At 39.4% G+C, this 19,845-nt stretch overlaps 1 protein-coding gene across 1 annotated transcript in view; it reads right to left on the bottom strand.

Annotated features, from left to right (window-relative positions):
* Positions 1 to 19,845, bottom strand: part of LOC143988155 (putative cation-transporting ATPase 13A4) — a 65,932-nt gene that overhangs the window by 44,552 nt on the left and 1,535 nt on the right. The window contains exons 2-8 of the mRNA XM_077487484.1: positions 14,661 to 14,834; positions 8,439 to 8,585; positions 5,807 to 5,877; positions 5,647 to 5,727; positions 3,969 to 4,038; positions 2,863 to 2,997; positions 674 to 746 (exon numbers count right to left, since the gene is read on the bottom strand). Coding sequence (XP_077343610.1) covers positions 674 to 746; positions 2,863 to 2,997; positions 3,969 to 4,038; positions 5,647 to 5,727; positions 5,807 to 5,877; positions 8,439 to 8,585; positions 14,661 to 14,834 — 751 coding nt within the window. The remainder of the gene's footprint in view (positions 1 to 673; positions 747 to 2,862; positions 2,998 to 3,968; positions 4,039 to 5,646; positions 5,728 to 5,806; positions 5,878 to 8,438; positions 8,586 to 14,660; positions 14,835 to 19,845) is intronic.

Raw genomic sequence — 19,845 nt, 5'->3', positions numbered from 1 at the left:
CAATAGTCATCCCACCACAGGGACCACTATGACTTGCAAAGCTTGTGCTGTAGACTCACCGCTGCAGCTTTGCTTTTGCTAGAGACTTGCCATGCAAATTTGCTAGAAGTTGGAAAAGTGTCAACTAGAACTTGTGCTTTAAGTGCTCTACAAGTATACAACTTGCCAGGGAAAATGTGCAGCAGGGTAACAGACTTACATTTCAGCACTGCCACACATTTGTGACAAGTTATCCTTTCTATCTGGGATTTGGTTATGCTATTGGATTGTTCATAGTTTTTTTATAATTTTCTTGTGATAATAATCCACTTTATTAATTTTACTCTCATTTAAAAAAAGAAACCAATATTCTAAGCTTGGCAAAAAGAAATATTGTCTGGCCCCATCATTTACTCAGTACATGCCAATGAACTCTGTGCACACCTTTGGCATATGTGGTGGAAAGGAGAAAGCAGAAACAGTGCCTGGTCCTGAGATAGGCCTCAACAGACTCTCATTGCACGCACCCACAGTAGTTAATGCAGGAAACGACATACAGGTACGACGTTTCGCAAAGCCAGGCCACCCTGCCGCAGCATATGTGCAGTGGGTGGTCCGGAAGTGGCTAAAGGCTCCTCCAATACTTTCAATGTTAATCACTACAATATTTTAGTATTCTGGTAATGTAACATGCCTCCATTTTTCTGGCGTATGGTCACCTTGACACTGTTGTTGGATTTCACCAGATTATGAAGCTTTACTGATTCCTGTAGAAAAACAATGATATATTTATTTATGTGAATGTATTATTTATCACAGATACAGTGGTGTGAAAAAGTGTTTGCCCCCTTCCTCATTTCCTGTTCCTTTGCATGTTTGTCACACTTAAGTGTTTCGGAACATCAAACCAATTTAAACAATAGTCAAGGCCAACACAAGTAAACACAAAATGCAATTTGTAAATGAAGGTGTTTATTATTAAAGGTGAAAAAAAATCCAAACCATCATGGCCCTGTGTGAAAAAGTGATTGCCCCCCTTGTTAAAACATACTATAACTGTGGTTGTCCACACCTGAGTTCAATTTCTCTAGCCACACCCAGGCCTGATTATTGCCACACTTGTTCACAATCAAGGCATCACTTAAATAGGAGCTGCTTGACACAGTAAGGTCCACCAGAAGATCCTTAAAAGCTACACATCATGCCGAGACCCAAAGAAATTCAGGAACAATTGAGAAAGAAAGTAATTGAGATCTATCAGTCTGGAAAGGGTTATAAAGCCATTTCCAAAGCTTTGGGAATCCAGCGAACCACAGTGAGAGCCATTATCCACAAATGGCGAAGACATGGAACAGTGGTGAACCTTCCCAGGAGTGGCCGGCCGCCCAAAATTACCCCAAGAGCGCAGCGACGACTCATCCAAGAGGTCACAAAAGACCCCACAACAACGTCCAAGGAACTGCAGGCCTCACTTGCCTCAGTTAAGGTCAGCGTTCATGCCTCCACCATCAGGAAAAGACTGGGCAAAAATGGCCTGCATGGCAGAGTTCCAAGGAGAAAACCACTACTGAGCAAAAAGAACATCAAAGCTCGTCTCAATTTCTCCACAACACATCTTGATGATCCCCAAGACTTTTGGGACAACATTCTGTGGACCGATGAGACAAAAGTGGAACTCTTTGGAAGGTGTGTGTCCAAGTATATCTGGCGTAGAAGGAACACTGCATTTCAGAAAAAGAACATTATACCAACAGTAAAATATGGTGGTGGTAGTGTGATGGTCTGGGGCTGTTTTGCTGCTTCAGGACCTGGAAGACTTGCCGTGATAAAAGGAACTATGAATTCTGCTGTCTACCAAGAGATCCTGAAGGAGAATGTCCGACCATCTGTTCGTGTACTCAAGCTGAAACGAACTTGGGTTCTGCAGCAGGACAATGATCCTAAACACACCAGCAAGTCCACCACCGAATGGCTGAAGAAAAACAAAATGAAGACTTTGGAGTGGCCTAGCCAAAGTCCTGACCTGAATCCTATTGAGATGTTGTGGTATGACCTTAAAAAGGCCGTTCATGCTCGAAAACCCTCTAATGTAACTGAATTAGGACAATTCTGCAAAGATGAGTGGGCCAAAATTCCTCCAGGACGCTGTAAAAGCCTCATTGCACGTTATCGCAAACGCTTGGTTGCAGTTGTTGCTGCTAAGGGTGGCCCAACCAGTTATTAGGTTTAGGGGGCAATCACTTTTTCACACAGGGCCATGATGGTTTGGATTTTTTTTCACCTTTAATAATAAACACCTTCATTTACAAATTGCATTTTGTGTTTACTTGTGTTGTCCTTGACTATTGTTTAAATTGGTTTGATGTTCCGAAACACTTAAGTGTGACAAACATGCAAAGGAACAGGAAATGAGGAAGGGGGCAAACACTTTTTCACACCACTGTAAATATTAAAGAAAAATGCTAGATTGAGTACGATAACATGTAGGGAAGAAGAAAATACAGATACTAAGCCTAGGTTCACACAGTGTTTCGGGATTTGAGCCTATTCATTTTGAATGAGCTCAAATGTCACCGCATCAGCAGCAAAGTTCTGCATTTAGCAATTTTGGGAACGTACTGCAACTGGATCGCATGGTCATTTTGTACCACATGATCTGGTGCAGGCAAAAGAACTGCGCTTGCGACCTGCATTTGGGGTGCCATTAAGATTGCACTGAAACTTGTTGCAGATCACAAGAACACACAGGGTTTCTAGTACTACATTCTAGTGTGAACACAGGCTAAATCACACACACACGCACACACATATAAGTAAAATATAATTACAAAATGTTTTAAAGCAGTATTGGGTTGATCGATAAGACACTGTAAAACAACTTGCCTTTCTTAGGTCATGAACTGTAAAAATGATGGAAATGAGAGTCATTATAATAACAGCAACTGAATATTCGATGAATCCCACTGCCAACCACACAGCCAGACTGCAAGCTTCAAAGGCATAAAAGGGGTTTAAAACCTAAAATATAGGACAATGCAAAGAGAAATGAAAATAATAGAAATATAGTAAATAGAAAGTAAAATGTTGTCATCCTTCAAAATAAAAGTGATAGAAATTGGACATGCAACAGTAAATATGCGCTGTCAGATCGTTTAATTGTAATTTACCTACAGCCAAACCTCTTCTTTAGTTTTATATGGAATGGGGAAGGCTTACAGCCTCTGTCTGGTTTTTGTTGTTGTTTTTGCTTCTGTTGAAGCAAAAGACAGCAATGGGTTTGATTTACTGAAGGCAAACAGACTGTGCACTTTGCAAGGGGATTTACTCCAGAGATTAGTAGATTATGTAAAGCTTCAGTTTGCAAAGAATACCCAATCACAGGCAAGGAAGATAAAAAAGAGCATTTTTGCTTATATATGATTGAATGATGGAAGGCAACAGAGCTTCCCCTTGTTTACTAAGCTATGGAGCAAATTCTCTTGCAACTGCACTTGCAAATTGCTCAGTCTATTTGCCTTTAGTAAAACCCCAGTATGTCCAAAAGAGGGGAAATCCAATTTTTAATGATTATGGCACAGATGTGAGAAATCTTCCCAAGGAAAGACCTTTTCCATTGCCACATGCTAAAAGTGTTATTCCCCCTCACTTTACGGAGATATTATTCACTTCCTGTTAGGTATCTGGGACAAGAAGTTATGTCAATGGCGCTGAATAAATTATCACACATTTGGATTCCGATGCGTGTACTGTATGTTTATGATGTTAATTTGTTTATTTCCACTAAAAAAGTGGCATAAAGCTTGAGCAAAGTGTTTCATTAAAACAATATATACAATTAATGTATATCTACAAAAAGTTTTGTAAATGTACTTTTGAAGTATATTTTCAATACACCAAAAGTGTCTTGGTGAGCCTTCCACTAAAAGATAATATAGCCTCAGTATGTTATGGAATTATTCTCAGTTAACTTTAGCTCCAGTATGTACTACCTCTTTGAACAGTAATTTCCAGATTGGTTCAACGTCAACTTCAATAGCATTTGGGCCACAAATTGTTCTTCTGCAGAAACAAAAAGGTTTTACATGTTACAAGATGTGTTTAATATAAGTGGTCGATAAGAGTATGGCATGTGGCTCTTAGCATTACGAGAAGTAGTTTTCTTCTGTGACATGTGTGGACATTTTCTTCAAGTGAGTATTATTTTCTCACAAATAGGACCAAAAGTCTCAAAATGCACTGAAATATTGAAGGGGACTTTTTCTTTGTCTATAGAATAACCCAGTCTTTTCTTTACCACTTTCTAATTAATGATTACTTTCCACATTCTGCAAAATGTAATTTGCTACAGTCACTGCACCCTCATTCATTGTTTACATTCTTTCTGCATGTGAATGGATAGACATACTAAATAGAATATAATTTCCTGTGTTTCCACTGCATTTTTATTTCTTCCCTCTAATTTTTACAACTCATATTTGAGATATTACAGTTGTCAGCAACATCCAAAGACACACAGTGGTCTATTCTTTAAAGTGTATGGACAACCTAGCAATACATTTGTATATTTACTCCCTTTTGTTCTGTTAAATATAATGTTGAGTTTAAAAAAAAAAATTGAAGTATGGACTGGATGGTGAGAACATTCATGCCATCTATTAGTGGTGATAAGGATACTCTAACATGTTGAATTAATAATGTTTCTCCTGTATCTGTCTAAAATTGTCTAAATAAAAATTTAAAACAATATATACTGATATATAACAAGGGGACCCCAGATCCTGCCCCCCCCATGTGAAATGGTAACAGGCACATTGTACCCCTACCATTTCACAAAAAAATTGGCAAAAACAGTAAAAAAGACAGGAGAAATTTTGGGACAAGTCCTTTATTAAAAAATAAAAATCTTGTAAATTGATCTCACGCTGCCCAATGAGCCAAAAAAAGAAAATAAAGCTGCAACAGCTCCGCCTCCATGGCACACTGCACATTTCTCTCTTTGACAGCTGTTATATAGCTGAGGGTGAGGCCACTCAGTGACATAAACGGGCGACCCCGCCTTCCTCTGATGTCATGTGGCATCAGAGGGGAGTGGGTTCACCCATTTACGACACTGGTGGCCCTGCCCTCAGCTATATAACAGGTGTCACTGAGAAGTGCCACTCGGCGGATTTTGCTTCTAATCACCTTGTGGAGGCTGCCATTTGTGGATGGATATTTTATGGTTGCACAACTTAGTCACATTGCTATAATCTTTTTATATGGACTATAAACTGAAGGACTTATGAGTAAATGCTTGTGAAACAAATCATATGAGTTTCCATATTTCTTATGGGGAAATTTGCTTTGATATACGAGTGCTGTGGATTACAAGCATGTTTCTGGAACAAATTATGCTTGCAATCCAAGGTTTTACTGTGTAATCATTCTGTAGTCCAAGATAAGATCTAAGAAGGCTCTTTGAGATAACACAGGAAGTTCAGGGAAGACACAGGACATTTCTGACAAGCATAAATGAATTAGTTTTTGTAAATATCAAACAGATATAACAAAATGCTTCCCACAGTATATTAAACAGTCAAAATGGGAGCAGGTAAAATAAGTTCATTATTAGAGTTTACATCGGCTTTAATTTGTGTGTCTTTCATATTGCCTGATGTGCGGTTTTACCTGATGTTCTGCTCTTCTCGTGTTAATCCAGATCCAAATTTTGAATGAATGTCATAGCAGGTCAGGCTGTCCTCAAGAACTCTTAAAAATAAATCATATGATTTGGTATCAAGCTCATAAAAAATGACTATTCAGACATTGTACACGAGTCCTTACTTACCCAGCTCTCTGAAAGTGTTGTGCTTCTTGATCCCAAACATGAGTGACTTTTTGTACTCTTATCAATTTAACCTGAGAATGTCAATCAAAAAAATACACTCCTTTAGAATTTGAATGACATTTTTCAAGGAAAAAATGATTTTTCATTAAAAAACAGGGATTTTAGAAAAACATCTTGCAGTTATAAGCTCCTCATCTGTACTGAAGATGACGCTCAGTCTGATTTCACTGCACACTTTGAGCTTCTTCTCTCTGCATCAGAAGCTGCAGCAAGTCAAATATTGTATCCAAATAGACAGGCATTTGCACTACATAGTTTAATGTGGCCATATTAGGTAAATTAGGGCACAATCATGCCTGACTCTTTTGTGTTATACTTGATTGGATGGCAATAGGCTGAAGTGACAGGGTTCAGCTTGAACTCAAGTTTGGCCCAAACCTGAGTTCATCCCTATTCTCCAACATTCTGTCTCATTGACATCCAGGGTGAGATGCAATTATCAGAGGGTCAGGAAAGTATAGACAGCAATAAAAACATTCTCAAAAGTTCTAACCCTTCTCCACTGTACATTTTATGTCTGTATCCCTGATGAAAGGATTTACTACTTGCCCTTAGTAGTCCCTGAATGGTTAGGGGTGGGTAGTGAGGCCCCACATGGTTCTGTGCTGGTACCAATCCTATTTAATTTGTTCATAAATGACCTGGAGAATGGGGTAAACAGTTCAATCTCTGTATTTGTGGATGATACTAAGCTAAGCAGGGCAATGACTTATCCGCAGGATGTGGAAACCATGCAAAAAGATCTGAACAAATGAATGGGGTGGGCAACTACAAGGCAAATGAGGTTCAATATAGAAAAATGTAAAATAATGCATTTGGGTGGCAAAAATATGAATGCAATCTATACACTGGGGGGAGAACCTCTGGGGGAATCTAGGAAGGAAAAGGACACGGGGGTCCTAGTAGATGATAGGCTCAGCAATGGCATGCAATGCCAAGCTGCTGCTAACAAAGCAAACAGAATATTTGCATGCATTGAAAAGGGGATCAACTCCAGAGATAAAACAATAATTCTTCCACTTTACAAGACTCTGGTCCGGCCACACCTAGAGTATGCTGTCCAGTTCTGGGCACCCGTCCTCAGGAACAGGAAGGATGTACTGGAAATGGAGCGAGTACAATGAAGGGCAACAAAACTAATAAAGGGTCTGGAGGATATTAGTTATGAGGAAAGGTTGCGAGCAGTGAACTTATTCTCTTTGGAGAAGAGACGCTTGAGAGGGGATATGATTTCAATATACAAATACCATACTGGTGATCCCACAATAGGGATAAAACTTTTTCGCAGAAGGGAGTTTAACAAGACTCGCAGCCACTCATTAAAATTAGAAGAAAAGGGGTTTAACCTTAAACTACGTAGAGAAAAGAGAGGGGATTTGATGTGTTTGCCTTGCTTATTTCAGGAGTGCAAAAAAAATTAGCTCACCTGTTTTTCATCAAAATATGTTTGTCCTAGCAAACAAATATCAAAAATGGTTTCCACACAAAAATGAAAGTTGTTTGCGTTGTTTCAAGCTTTTGTGTCAAATGACACAGCTTTTCTTCTGGCAACCCATACAAAATAGCACATGGCATCATTTTGTACAGTTGCAGGTTGCTTCATGGAATCACCATATTTTGTTATAGGGCCAATAGGTTTGGGTAACATTACATATTTTGGTACGATTCAGTGCCATTGTTTCTGACTGGCACCACCAAAGCACCCTGCCAAGTAACGTGATTTGCGGTACACTGCCATAAATTGTACATGCTCCTTTTTTGGTACATTTGGTAGTTAATTCAAATGAATAGGCTGTCTTAACAGACGGTGCATGAACCAATATCATAAAGCATATTAACACACATTCCTTAGCGCACCACAATGGTGTGAATGGGCCCTTAAGGTACTAAGAAAATATACAATATTGTTTCGCATTTTTGACAGGGGTTGTAGTGCCCTGTATAAATATTATATTCAAGGTCACGCAACATGTGTCATATGGTTGTGAGTCAACAGCAGCATCCAGAATACTTCAGATACATTTTGAAAAAGGGTAAAGCTACCAAATATTTCCTACCTTAAAGTATAACTAAAGGCACAACTTTTTTTTTTGTTTTGGGTAGAGTGCAGAGGGATTAGAACCCCTGACAGTTTATATTGCTGTCTGTGCACCCATTAAGGAAATTCATCCTCTCTATTTGTCCTGTTTACCATTATCATTGAAAGTGAAAGTAAAAGAAAATTCCAAATTTTGGGTTGTCCCCAGAAAGTTATTATAGTGGAAAACTTCCAATGGGGACTTTAGTTCTGATGACCAGGGGGTCCCCAAGAGATTCCCTTAATTTGCAGGGAATTCCTCTCACTTCATATTTGGCTATGGGACAGGAAGTGTAGGAAAATCTCCTCAATGGGACAGAGATGCTGAAAAAAAGTCTGATAGGGATTACAACCCTCCCTTACTCTATCAAAAATGAAAAAAATATAAAAAAAGTTTTGCCTGTAGTTCTAGTTTAATAATTAGGTATGCTTTTTCCCTCCTGCTGTAAAAAAAAAAAAAAATACTAACTCAAAAATCTGTATCTGGTAACATACCTTCAGGTCTTTTTTATAGATGGCTTTAGTAATGATAGACTTGCCATCCGCAATCACTGGCTGTGCAGTTTTCGTGTTTATTGATATGTTTAAACCCTGCAACTGAATCCAATCTATGCTTTTTCTGAAATAATGTTCAAATTCATCCTGGAAAAATAGTAATCATTGAGTTAATCAGAAACAGAAATCTAGCATAGCATGCAGATACAGTGGTGTGAAAAAGTGTTTGCCCCCTTCCTCATTTCCTGTTCCTTTGCATGTTTGTCACACTTAAGTGTTTCGGAACATCAAACCAATTTAAACAATAGTCAAGGACAACACAAGTAAACACAAAATGCAATTTGTAAATGAAGGTGTTTATTATTAAAGGTGAAAAAAAATCCAAACCATCATGGCCCTGTGTGAAAAAGTCATTGTTAAAACATACTATAACTGTGGTTGTCCACACCTGAGTTCAATTTCTCTAGCCACACCCAGGCCTGATTATTGCCACACCTGTTCACAATCAAGGCATCACTTAAATAGGAGCTGCTTGACACAGTAAGGTCCACCAGAAGATCCTTAAAAGCTACACATCATGCCGAGACCCAAAGAAATTCAGGAACAATTGAGAAAGAAAGTAATTGAGATCTATCAGTCTGGAAAGGGTTATAAAGCCATTTCCAAAGCTTTGGGAATCCAGCGAACCACAGTGAGAGCCATTATCCACAAATGGCGAAGACATGGAACAGTGGTGAACCTTCCCAGGAGTGGCCGGCCGCCCAAAATTACCCCAAGAGCGCAGCGACGACTCATCCAAGAGGTCACAAAAGACCCCACAACAACGTCCAAGGAACTGCAGGCCTCACTTGCCTCAGTTAAGGTCAGCGTTCATGCCTCCACCATCAGGAAAAGACTGGGCAAAAATGGCCTGCATGGCAGAGTTCCAAGGAGAAAACCACTGCTGAGCAAAAAGAACAAAAAGGTCGTTTCAATTTCTCCACAACACATCTTGATGATCCCAAAGACTTTTGGGACAACATTCTGTGGACCGATGAGACAAAAGTGGAACTCTTTGGAAGGTGTGTGTCCAAGTATATCTGGCGTAGAAGGAACACTGCATTTCATAAAAAGAACATTATACCAACAGTAAAATATGGTGGTGGTAGTGTGATGGTCTGGGGCTGTTTTGCTGCTTCAGGACCTGGAAGACTTGCCGTGATAAAAGGAACTATGAATTCTGCTGTCTACCAAGAGATCCTGAAGGAGAATGTCCGACCATCTGTTCGTGTACTCAAGCTGAAACGAACTTGGGTTCTGCAGCAGGACAATGATCCTAAACACACCAGCAAGTCCACCACCGAATGGCTGAAGAAAAACAAAATGAAAACTTTGGAGTGGCCTAGCCAAAGTCCTGACCTGAATCCTATTGAGATGTTGTGGTATGACCTTAAAAAGGCCGTTCATGCTCGAAAACCCTCTAATGTAACTGAATTAGGACAATTCTGCAAAGATGAGTGGGACAAAATTCCTCCAGGACGCTGTAAAAGCCTCATTGCACGTTATCGCAAACGCTTGGTTGCAGTTGTTGCTGCTAAGGGTGGCCCAACCAGTTATTAGGTTTAGGGGGCAATCACTTTTTCACACAGGGCCATGATGGTTTGGATTTTTTTTCACCTTTAATAATAAACCTTGACTATTGTTTAAATTGGTTTGATGTTCCGAAACACTTAAGTGTGGCAAACATGCAAAGGAACAGGAAATGAGGAAGGGGGCAAACACTTTTTCACACCACTGTATGTAGTAACATTTGGTAATTCCTTGTATACTATTTAAACATATTTAAAAATACAGGTATGTGCAAAATTCGTTTCTATGGAAAAGAAAATACAGTTTACCACAGCAGTAGTACTACCATATACATCTGATTCTTTATTTTTTTATTAAATTATACTTAGATGGCACTTTTAGTATACTTTTATTCTGAAGTATAAAAATAGCTTTTACTGCAATGCTCACTTTCTCTCTGGTGCTGTCCCCTACAGAGTCACCATGCCAAGGTGTATCATTGCTTCTTTTCTGGGTTTTCTGTTTATTCAACCCACTTTCTGTGAGGTTAGGTTGTCAGAGACCCACCCCCTGGTGAAGTGTCACTGTGTCAATCTGGATTTGGTAAAATACTGTATAAAGCAATGCTGTTCTCTTCAGCATTGAGAACTTGCCACCACCTCCACAGGAAGAAGAGGACCTGTCTAAAAGGATTTTATTTTAAAAGTCATTGTGTAGGGATGTGGGTCGGTAGTTGGCCGGATCGTCAAAGGTTTTACCTTGTTTGGGAATGGTGACAATTAAGGCTTCTAGAGACTCATTGGGGATGTCTCCTGTCACTGCAAATCTGTTTAGTGAGGCGCATAAGTGGGGGGTGAGTAAGTCAGAATATGTCTTATAGTATTCAATACAGAACCCATCAGGTCCTGGGCTCTTGTGAAGGGGAAGGGAGTTAATGGCTGTCTTGAGTTCCAGTTCTGTGAATGGTTGTGAAAGGGCATTTCATTGGGAGAGAGTGATTGATGGGAGCTGGACTGATGATAGGAAAGACTGGATGGCAACGTCTGCGGGAGGTGGCTCTGAGGAAGATGTGGCGATGTTGTATAGTTTTGAGTAGAAGGTTTTAAAACAGTTGCCTATGTCTAGTGGATTTGTGCATCTGTGACCTCGGTGGTCAGTTAGGTATGATATTTTGAATTGAGTTACTCTACGTTTGTATTGGTTTGCTAAAACTTTGCCTGGCCTATTTCCTAGAGTGTACCAAGATAGTTGGAGATGTTTAATGTAGAAGTTGGTGGAGCTCTTTGGACTGTTGTGCAGTGGGAGAGTTTTTGTTACTATACTCAAGATCCCTAATACGGTTTAAGTACTGAGTAGTGTCTTCTTTTCTCATATGCACTGAATTTGACAAACAACCCTCTAATTACCGATTTATATGCATTCCATACCATTGTGGGATTGGTTACTGAACCAGCATTAACAGAAAAGTATGACTCTATTCCAGCCTCGATTTGTGGTTTGTAGACAGAATGAGTCAGTAGGGAGGCATTCATTCTCCATATCTTGTTCAGTTTGGAGGTATGTGCTGTGTTTAGAGAGATGGTTCCCGGGGCATGGTCAGACCACGTGATGAGCCCAATGTGGGCTGAGGTAACCTGTTGTAGTAGGAGTTTAGATGTGAGGAATAAATAGAGTCTGGAATATGATCCCTGAGTAGGTGAGATAATAATCCCATTCCGTACCATGAGCACACCTCCGTATGTCATAAAGGTCCTCCCTGCTTAGAAGTGAGGACAATGCTGATGAGCTTTTCCTGTGAGAATTGGAGAAGTATAGAGAGTGGTCCACAATCTCAATAAAGTTTCCGTAACGAATGATACATTATTTGGGGTAGGTAGAAAGCTTGTTGAGAATACTCTGGCAAAAGGATTTTTGTCTTACGTTAAGCAAATATAGGTTCACTATGACAAGTGGGCAATTATTAAAGGACACAGAAAGGATGAGGAATCTGCCTAGAGGGTCTTGTTCAACTTGGTGAAGTTGGAATGCTACATAGGAGCGTATTGCTATCATTACACCTCTTGCTTTTTTATCTGTGTTGGCAAAGAAGCAGTGTGGGTACTGTTTATGGGTACAGGGCAGATCTTTGTTTTTGGTGAAATGTGTCTCTTCGACACAAATAATATCGGCATTTTGGGATATAGCTTCCTTCCAGAGAAGTGATTGCTTAAAGGGGTGGTTAAGACCCTTGGCATTAATGGTAGTAATTGACAACATTCTGTAGAGGGGATGTGTGAAGTGCGAGCGTTAGAACGGAAGGGAAACAACACCGTTTGCTTTATCACACCAGGGAGTGGCTTGTGGTTAAGGGACTGATAGGAGCAAGAGAGGATGTTAACAATGCAATATTAAGGACAAACAGATAAACCAGAAAATGCAATCGAATTATTGACTTAAGAAGTTGTGTCACATATAACTAGGACTGCTTTTAGGAAATATGTGACAGCAAATCTCAATGAACAAGTAATAAAAGAGAAGAGAAAAAAAAGTTAACGTGTAGCTACGTATGTGCTTAGCACACTAGAAGTATCAGGGAATGATCAGATCAACTCTAGAGAGCCCTTGTTCTCCCTCAGAAGGCACAGAGTAACTATGATGGTATTAGCCATAAAGATATTGCAGTTCCCCGGGTGGAAGGTCCTGAGAAGGTCCTCCTATCAGGTTCTGTCTTCTTGCGACCAGGGATCCGGGACCTTGGTTGATTGTAACCAATTGCTGACCTCCGCACACACATATACATTGAATGGCACAGGCAGGCAAACAGGTGTACCTGTATGTCCCTTCGAATTTTCAGCCTATCGGGCCCCAGCAAACTCAATGCTCGCTGGCGGCCCACGATTTCAGCGAGGAGAGGCAGAACGGGGAGATGCCTATGTAAACAAGGCATTTCCCTGTTCTGCCTAGCAAGATGACAGGGATCTACTGCTCCATGTCATCGGGAGCAGTGATCTCTGTCATGTTGTAGTGAGCCCATCCCCCCACATTTAGAATCACTCCCTAGAACACACTTAACTTCTTGATTGTCCCCTAGTGTTTAACCAGTTCCCTGCCAGTGTCATTTATACAGTAATCAGTGGCTATTTGTAGCTCTGATCGCTGTATAATTGACAATGGTCCCAAAATAGTGTCAAAAGTGTCCGAGGTGTCCGCCATAATGTTGCAGTCCCGATAAAAATCGCAGATCGACAAAATAACTAGTAAAGAAAAAATGATAAAAACGCCATAAATCTATCCCCTATTTTGTAGACGATATAACTTTTGCGTAAACCAATCAATATACACTTATTGCGATTTTTTTTACCAAAAATATGTAGAAGAATACAAATCAGCTTAAACTGGGGAAGAAACTTGGGTTTTTTTTAAATATTTTTTGGGGATGCTTATTATAGCAAAAGGTAAAAAATATTGATTTTTTTTCAAAATTATCACTTTTTTTGTTTATAGTGCAAAAAATAAAAACCACGGAGGTGATCAAATACCACCAAAAGAAAGCTCTATTTGTGGGAAAATAAGGATGTCAATTTTGTTTGGGTACAATGTAGCATGACCGTGCAATTGTCAACTAAAGAGCAGTACCTAATTACAAAAAATCCTCTAGTCAGGAAGGGGTTAAATCCTTCCGGGGCTGAAGTGGTTAAGAGATGTCCTACAAGGTGTCAAGGGGCAGAGTTGACCAGTGATCATGATGTATTGGGGCAGAGCCATGAAAGGAAAATTAGGATAAGTATTGATAACAAGTTTCCATTATTCCTCAAAACTATATCGCATTTTGGCCACTACATAAAGCTGACGATTCAGGACTTAAAGTGGATGTAAACCTGAATCATAAAAATTTGAGCTGGGCACATATATATATGCAGTATTTTCTTATCTCTCTTCAAAGCTTTCTCCTGCTCCATTCTTCTGTTATCAGCATGATAACTTCTAAAAGGTTCTCTAAAACGTGAGGTAAAACCAGCCAAAAATTTGTGTCGTGGGAGGTTGCTATAAATAGATTAGCAGAGTGCTTGACTTGTTAGAGCAGAGCTCTGAGAGTTTTTGCCTACGTGAAGGGGGGGGGGGTGCCTTTCCTCCAATCAGCTGTCTTGGCTGTATGTCCAGATTTCACTCCCTGTTCTGAACAGGACAAGGAGATCTGTAACATGATGTGCACTTTCAAAAGAATATAGAAAGGGACAGACAGCAGATATGCACGTAAAACATATGTAGGAAGATTTGTTCCATTTCTGTGTATCATTTGAGGCTGTTCAGTTCACTGGGTATATGTGAGGGTTTACATCCCCTTTAATCTCTTTAGCTTGCAGGAATGCATTTGACGATTGCACAACAAATGTTTTAGAAAATAGACCCCATTGTGTATGGCTACCTTCATAAAAACATTACATGTTTTAATTTTAGAGACTGAGTTAAATGTTTGAACCTGAATAGGGGGCTATGTATTAGGGTCAGCCTAAAAGTTTTAGGCTAGGCATTATGGGTTAGGGTAAGTAGGCTGCTGTTTTTTATGTCACTTGTTTTGTGATAAAAGCGTCTCTAATCTCAGCATTTTTACTGAAAAACATATTTGATTTTTTAACTCTTAGTTTATAATATATCCCATTGTTCTACATCATGGTACAGAAGTATGAGACTTACTGTGGTTTTCAGCAGTATAACGTCAGCTTCCTGCAGGCTACACGGAATGCAGTGGGCCCATACATGCCATTCTGGCTTCCAATAAAACAAAAGCCAGAGAAATCCACAAGAAAATACATATCCAAAAACACAGGCTGCTCTTCTGCAGGACTGCTGTTTGTACCCATATGTTTCCTATGAAAATATAAAACACAATAAGCAATACAAAGTGTTTGCTAACCTTCTACACATCCTTCTTACAGCAAAATTCTATGAGATGCCACGTGAGGAGGGGGATTGAAGGGTGCATTAGCAAACATCTTGAAGGTAAGGAAGCCTGCAAACCCATTAATCACAGACTTTTGTAATCTGTTATTGGTTCAGGGACCACTAGCACCAGTGGAGGTGCGTCCATTAGGGGCGCACGGGCGCCGCCCCTTCTCTCCAGCCACCCCCTATATGACCAATGGATAGAGTCATGCAGAGTCATGTTTGTCACCTGTTACCTGATTGGCTGAAATAACAGGCGCTGTGATTGGATGCCAATTAGGCGTCCAATCATAGGAGAGGACAGGAGAAGACATTGAGGACATGGAGGAGCAAAGGAGCATGGAGGACACCTCCTGGTGCAATCACCCACTGCCCCACCAAGACCGGGTAAGTGTTGGGTAAGTACTGGGAAGAGGGCAGGCGGGGGGGGGCACAGTGACAACATTCGATGGGCACAGTGGGAGCATTAATGGCACAGTGGGAGCATTTAATGGGGCACAGTGGGAGCATTTGATGGCACAGTGGCAGCGTTTGATGGGCACAGTTTAAATAAGGTAGTTAGATCTAGTATTGTAGACTGGAAAGGGCCTAATTAATTGAAGTCTTATAAATATTTTTAGATTATCAACTAGGAGAATGGGGTAATCTTACATGGCCCATTGGTAATTGCCATTGGGATTTGGCTACATCTCTTAAGTAAGTCCAATGTGATATTATGGATGTACACAGTCTGCATAGTAATACAAATAAAGTATTGACATATGGGGATAGGTTGGTATCACTTCTCATTTTTTTAGGGGCCATGATGTATGGAACGTCTCAATGGTCTTAGGTGGGGAATTATTGAAGTAATTAATACAATTATGGAAATAACGTATTAAACAAGTACTATACCAAGACATCTACTGCCTTCCCGTTTGCTGGATTTGGATGGAATGTACACACATGGATATACTGATTTTAACATAGCCTTGTTCAAAATAAAGATATGACTTATGTAAGCATCATGTAATAAAATATTAGTAGAAGTCTGGGTAGATATTGGATTGTAAATGCATGAATTTTCAGGCCCCTGACCCCAGTTTCTCTTCTGAAGAAGTGAAACTCAAGAAATATGTTGAGATTTCTGGCTCTCTGCGGTTGCTGCTCTCTTGTGAATTTTTAATGATATGCTCACATTTAGAATGGGAGAAGTGAGTTGCAGGAATAAAGGCAGGAGGAAGTTTCTCCGAGAAATTTTCTCTGTAACCAGCATCATCTGAGGATGTGAGCTTCACATCCCCAGACGTTGCTGGTTACAGAGAATCGCGTGCGTTGGAAGGGGCCTCACACGTGACATTATTCCACAAGTGCCTGACCACTTGGACATGCTGGTTGTAACACATGCTGTGTAATTCCTTCAAAATTGTGAGTGCGATTTTATAATTTTATAAAAATTTCAGTCTACGGCAGAAAGATTGCATTGTTTTTCTTTCTGTCAGTCTCCATTTATTGCAAGAAAGAAACTAATGCAGCCACCACAAGGACTTGTATGCGGCAATATATTACATTTTGTCTGGGATTTAGTTATCCTGTAAAAACGGAAACCACTCTGGAGAATACAATGTCACACAGTTCATTAGGTAATGAAAACAAAGAGAGAACACCCAACTCTGTCCCTGAAGGCAGCTTCTCTGAACTATAAATGTCAAGCTCATCACTTATATTAATCATCTGTAGAAAGACTTGGTAGCAATTTTCTGGTCTTGCCAGGATTTTACACAGATTATAGTTCTGTTTATATACACCTTTTTAATCCACAGTCAACTCTAAACTGTCAGATTATCATTAATTCGTTTTATATATATATATATATATATAAACACACACACAGACAACACAGTATATACATGTCTACATGAAAAGAACAAAATACTAACAATTACATAAACTCATCCCCTAGATGCTACAGTATATTGTGACAATAAATGGAATTAGTGTACTTACAATCAATGTTTTAAAGTAATGTGTTTTTAATTTGTCAAACTCAATATAATTAACCACTTAAAGACAGAGCCTCTTTCTGAGAGTTGTTGTTTATAAGTTAAAAATAGTTTTTTTTTGCTAGAAAATTACTTAGAACCCTAAAACATCATAATTTTTTTTTTAACACCCTAGAGAACAAAATGGCGTTCGTTGCAATACTTTCTGTCACACGGTATTGGCACAGCGGTCTTGCATCGCTTTTTTGGGGGAAAAAATACTTTTTTGAATTAAGTAATAAGACAACAGTAAAGTTAGCCCAATTTCTTTTATATTGTGAAAGATTACGCCGATTAAATTGATACCCAACATGTCACACTTTAAATTTGCGCCCACTTGTGGAATGGCGACAAACTTTTACCCTTAAAAATCTCCATAGGTGACCTTTAAAAAAATTCTACAGGTTGTATGTTTTAAGTTACAGAGGAGGTCTAGGGCTAGAATTATTGCTCATACTCTACCGATCGTGGCGATATCTCACATGTGTGGTTTAAACAACATTTTCAAACCACACATGGGTTTGAAAATGTGACGTGGGTGCTAGTCACGTATGTGTTCGCTTCGAGCTCGTCAGGACGGGGCACGTTTAAAAATGTATTTTTTTCTTATTTTACCTTTTTTTTTACATTTTTATAAAAAAAAAATAATTTTAAGAAATTGTTTTACTTTTATTCCTATTACAAGGAATGTAAATATCCCTTGTAATAGAAAAAAGCATGACAGGACCTCTTAAATAAGAGATCTGGCGTCAAAAAGACCTCCGATCTCATATTTAGATTAAAATGCAATTAAAAAAAAAGAAAAAAGATTTGTCATAAAAAAAAGGCCCTTTAAGAACTATAGGCGGGAGTGACGTTTTGATATGGAGACGGGTGGAGGCCATCTTTCCCTCACTCGTCTCCATACCCAGCAAGGGGACAGGCGCGATCACCTCCGCCACTGCCAATGGCTTCGGTAAGCGGTGGAGGGCATTGGATAGCGGTAGAAGGGGGTGCCCCTCTCCCGGCACTGATAAAAGTGAATTCCCAGCGAATCCACCGCAGAGACCACTTTTATCTTGTAGAGGATCGCCCGCTGAAAAGGAGGATACTGGGATTATGGCAGCTAGCTGCTGCCATAACAACAATATCCTTCTTCAAAGTCATCACGTAAAATGACAGTGGGTGGTCCGGAAAATGGTTAACATATCATATAAGCAAATACATTTTGGATCACCTACACATAGAATCATGGTATACTACTAGTTGTTAAAGCTGAACTCCAGCTTTGCATACACTTTACATAGTTTGTTTGGGCCAGCTTGGCAAATTATGTCTTTCACTAACATATGAGGCCGCCGGATGTGCAGTATAAACTTTATGTAGCTGAGGCATACTGCATTGTGTTCTGGGTTCAAGCTGAGAATTCCTGTCTCATAATCAAAATACAATCTATCACAGCGGCTCTCAGCCATTCAGAGAAAGTGTTGTATTCTAGTAATGAATAGTCAAATCAGCTAAACACTAACCATGAGTGAAAGAAAAGAAAAGTTTTTGTGTTATCATTCATATTCTCAGAAAAATGGCCAAGAAATCATAAATTCTAACAAGGTATGTAAACTTATGAGCACAACTGTATGTTTGGATAGAGAAAGGAAGGAATAGAGCCCCTGTCAGGCATTTTTCTGGTCCCTGCTAGGTAGATTCATACTCTCAAATTCTCCAGGTGACCATTACAACTGTAAATAAAAATGTGTTACAGCTGTCATGAGAGCAAAAGGTATGGGTAAATCTTCCAATAGGGACATCTGTTCTGATGACAAGCGGGGACCCCCTCACCTACTCCTGCAGCTCCAGGAGAGGAAGAATACGGAAATGGAACAGAAAAAAATAATCTGACATGGGTTTTAATGTAAAAAAAGTTTTGCCTACAGATACACTTTAATTAGCAGATCTTTGAATTTATAAGTATAATATTGTTTGTAAGTATGATTAAAGCTGAATTCCAGATTTTCATACACTTTACATAGTTCACTTGGGCCAAGTTGGGCCAAACAAACTACATCCCTCACTAACATGTAAGGCTGTTGTATGTGCGGTATAAACTGTATGTAGCTAAGGATGCATACAGCATACTGCATTGTGTTCCAATTTCGAGCCGAGCCTTCCTGTCTCATACCCAGAACACAATATAGTCTATCTGAGCAGCACTCAGCCATTCAGAGAACGCAATGTAGTCAAGCAATCAATACAAAGCTTCCTCTTTTTGACTGAGTCATTGAGGCGGATTAATGATGTCATAACCTCTGACTCCGCCGCTGAACACTTCTCATATCCTGAGAAATGCTCTGCTAAAATCTACAGAGAACCCAACACTCCCAGCAATTTAACTCTTGAAAAATGATCTTTCAGTGCCATAGTCTTCTGGTGCGACAGATGTAATTTATTTGTGCTGATATTTTTTTAAGTTTTATTTAAACCTAGGCTTTAAGCTAATTTCTCAAGATCGGAGCAGCCTTTGTGGTACAGGTAGAAGGAAAGGTAAGTATTTACACAGTTCTTCTATATACCGGTATAGCTTGATTTTAAATGTTTGCAATACGGATAGAGTCTTTTTTAAATAACTGGCCATATTAACCTCATTTGGTACAAAGATCAGTAATCTCCAATGTAGTAACCAAAAATGTTTTAGTTTTCTAAATGTATTCCCTGTCCCCACCCCATGAAAAAAAATATTATCATCTGTAGCGCTTCAAAAATTAAATGGCTGGGTTAATTTTACAATGTAATAACAGATTACCCACTGGTACAACAATCCTAGATATTGATCTGCACTTCATATGCACACAGCAGTCCTGAGATTTTCCTTAACATACAAATTAGTATTCCACTGTTGGTTACTGGACAGTGACAGTTGAAATGCAAATGTTAATTAC

Source organism: Lithobates pipiens, unplaced genomic scaffold (genome assembly GCF_037356315.1).
Source record: "Lithobates pipiens isolate NorthernLeopardFrog02 unplaced genomic scaffold, aLitPip1_a1.2 Scaffold_18, whole genome shotgun sequence".
In the NCBI taxonomy this organism is placed as follows: Eukaryota; Metazoa; Chordata; class Amphibia; order Anura; family Ranidae; genus Lithobates; species Lithobates pipiens.
This window is presented reverse-complemented; position numbering and strand designations above follow the sequence as displayed.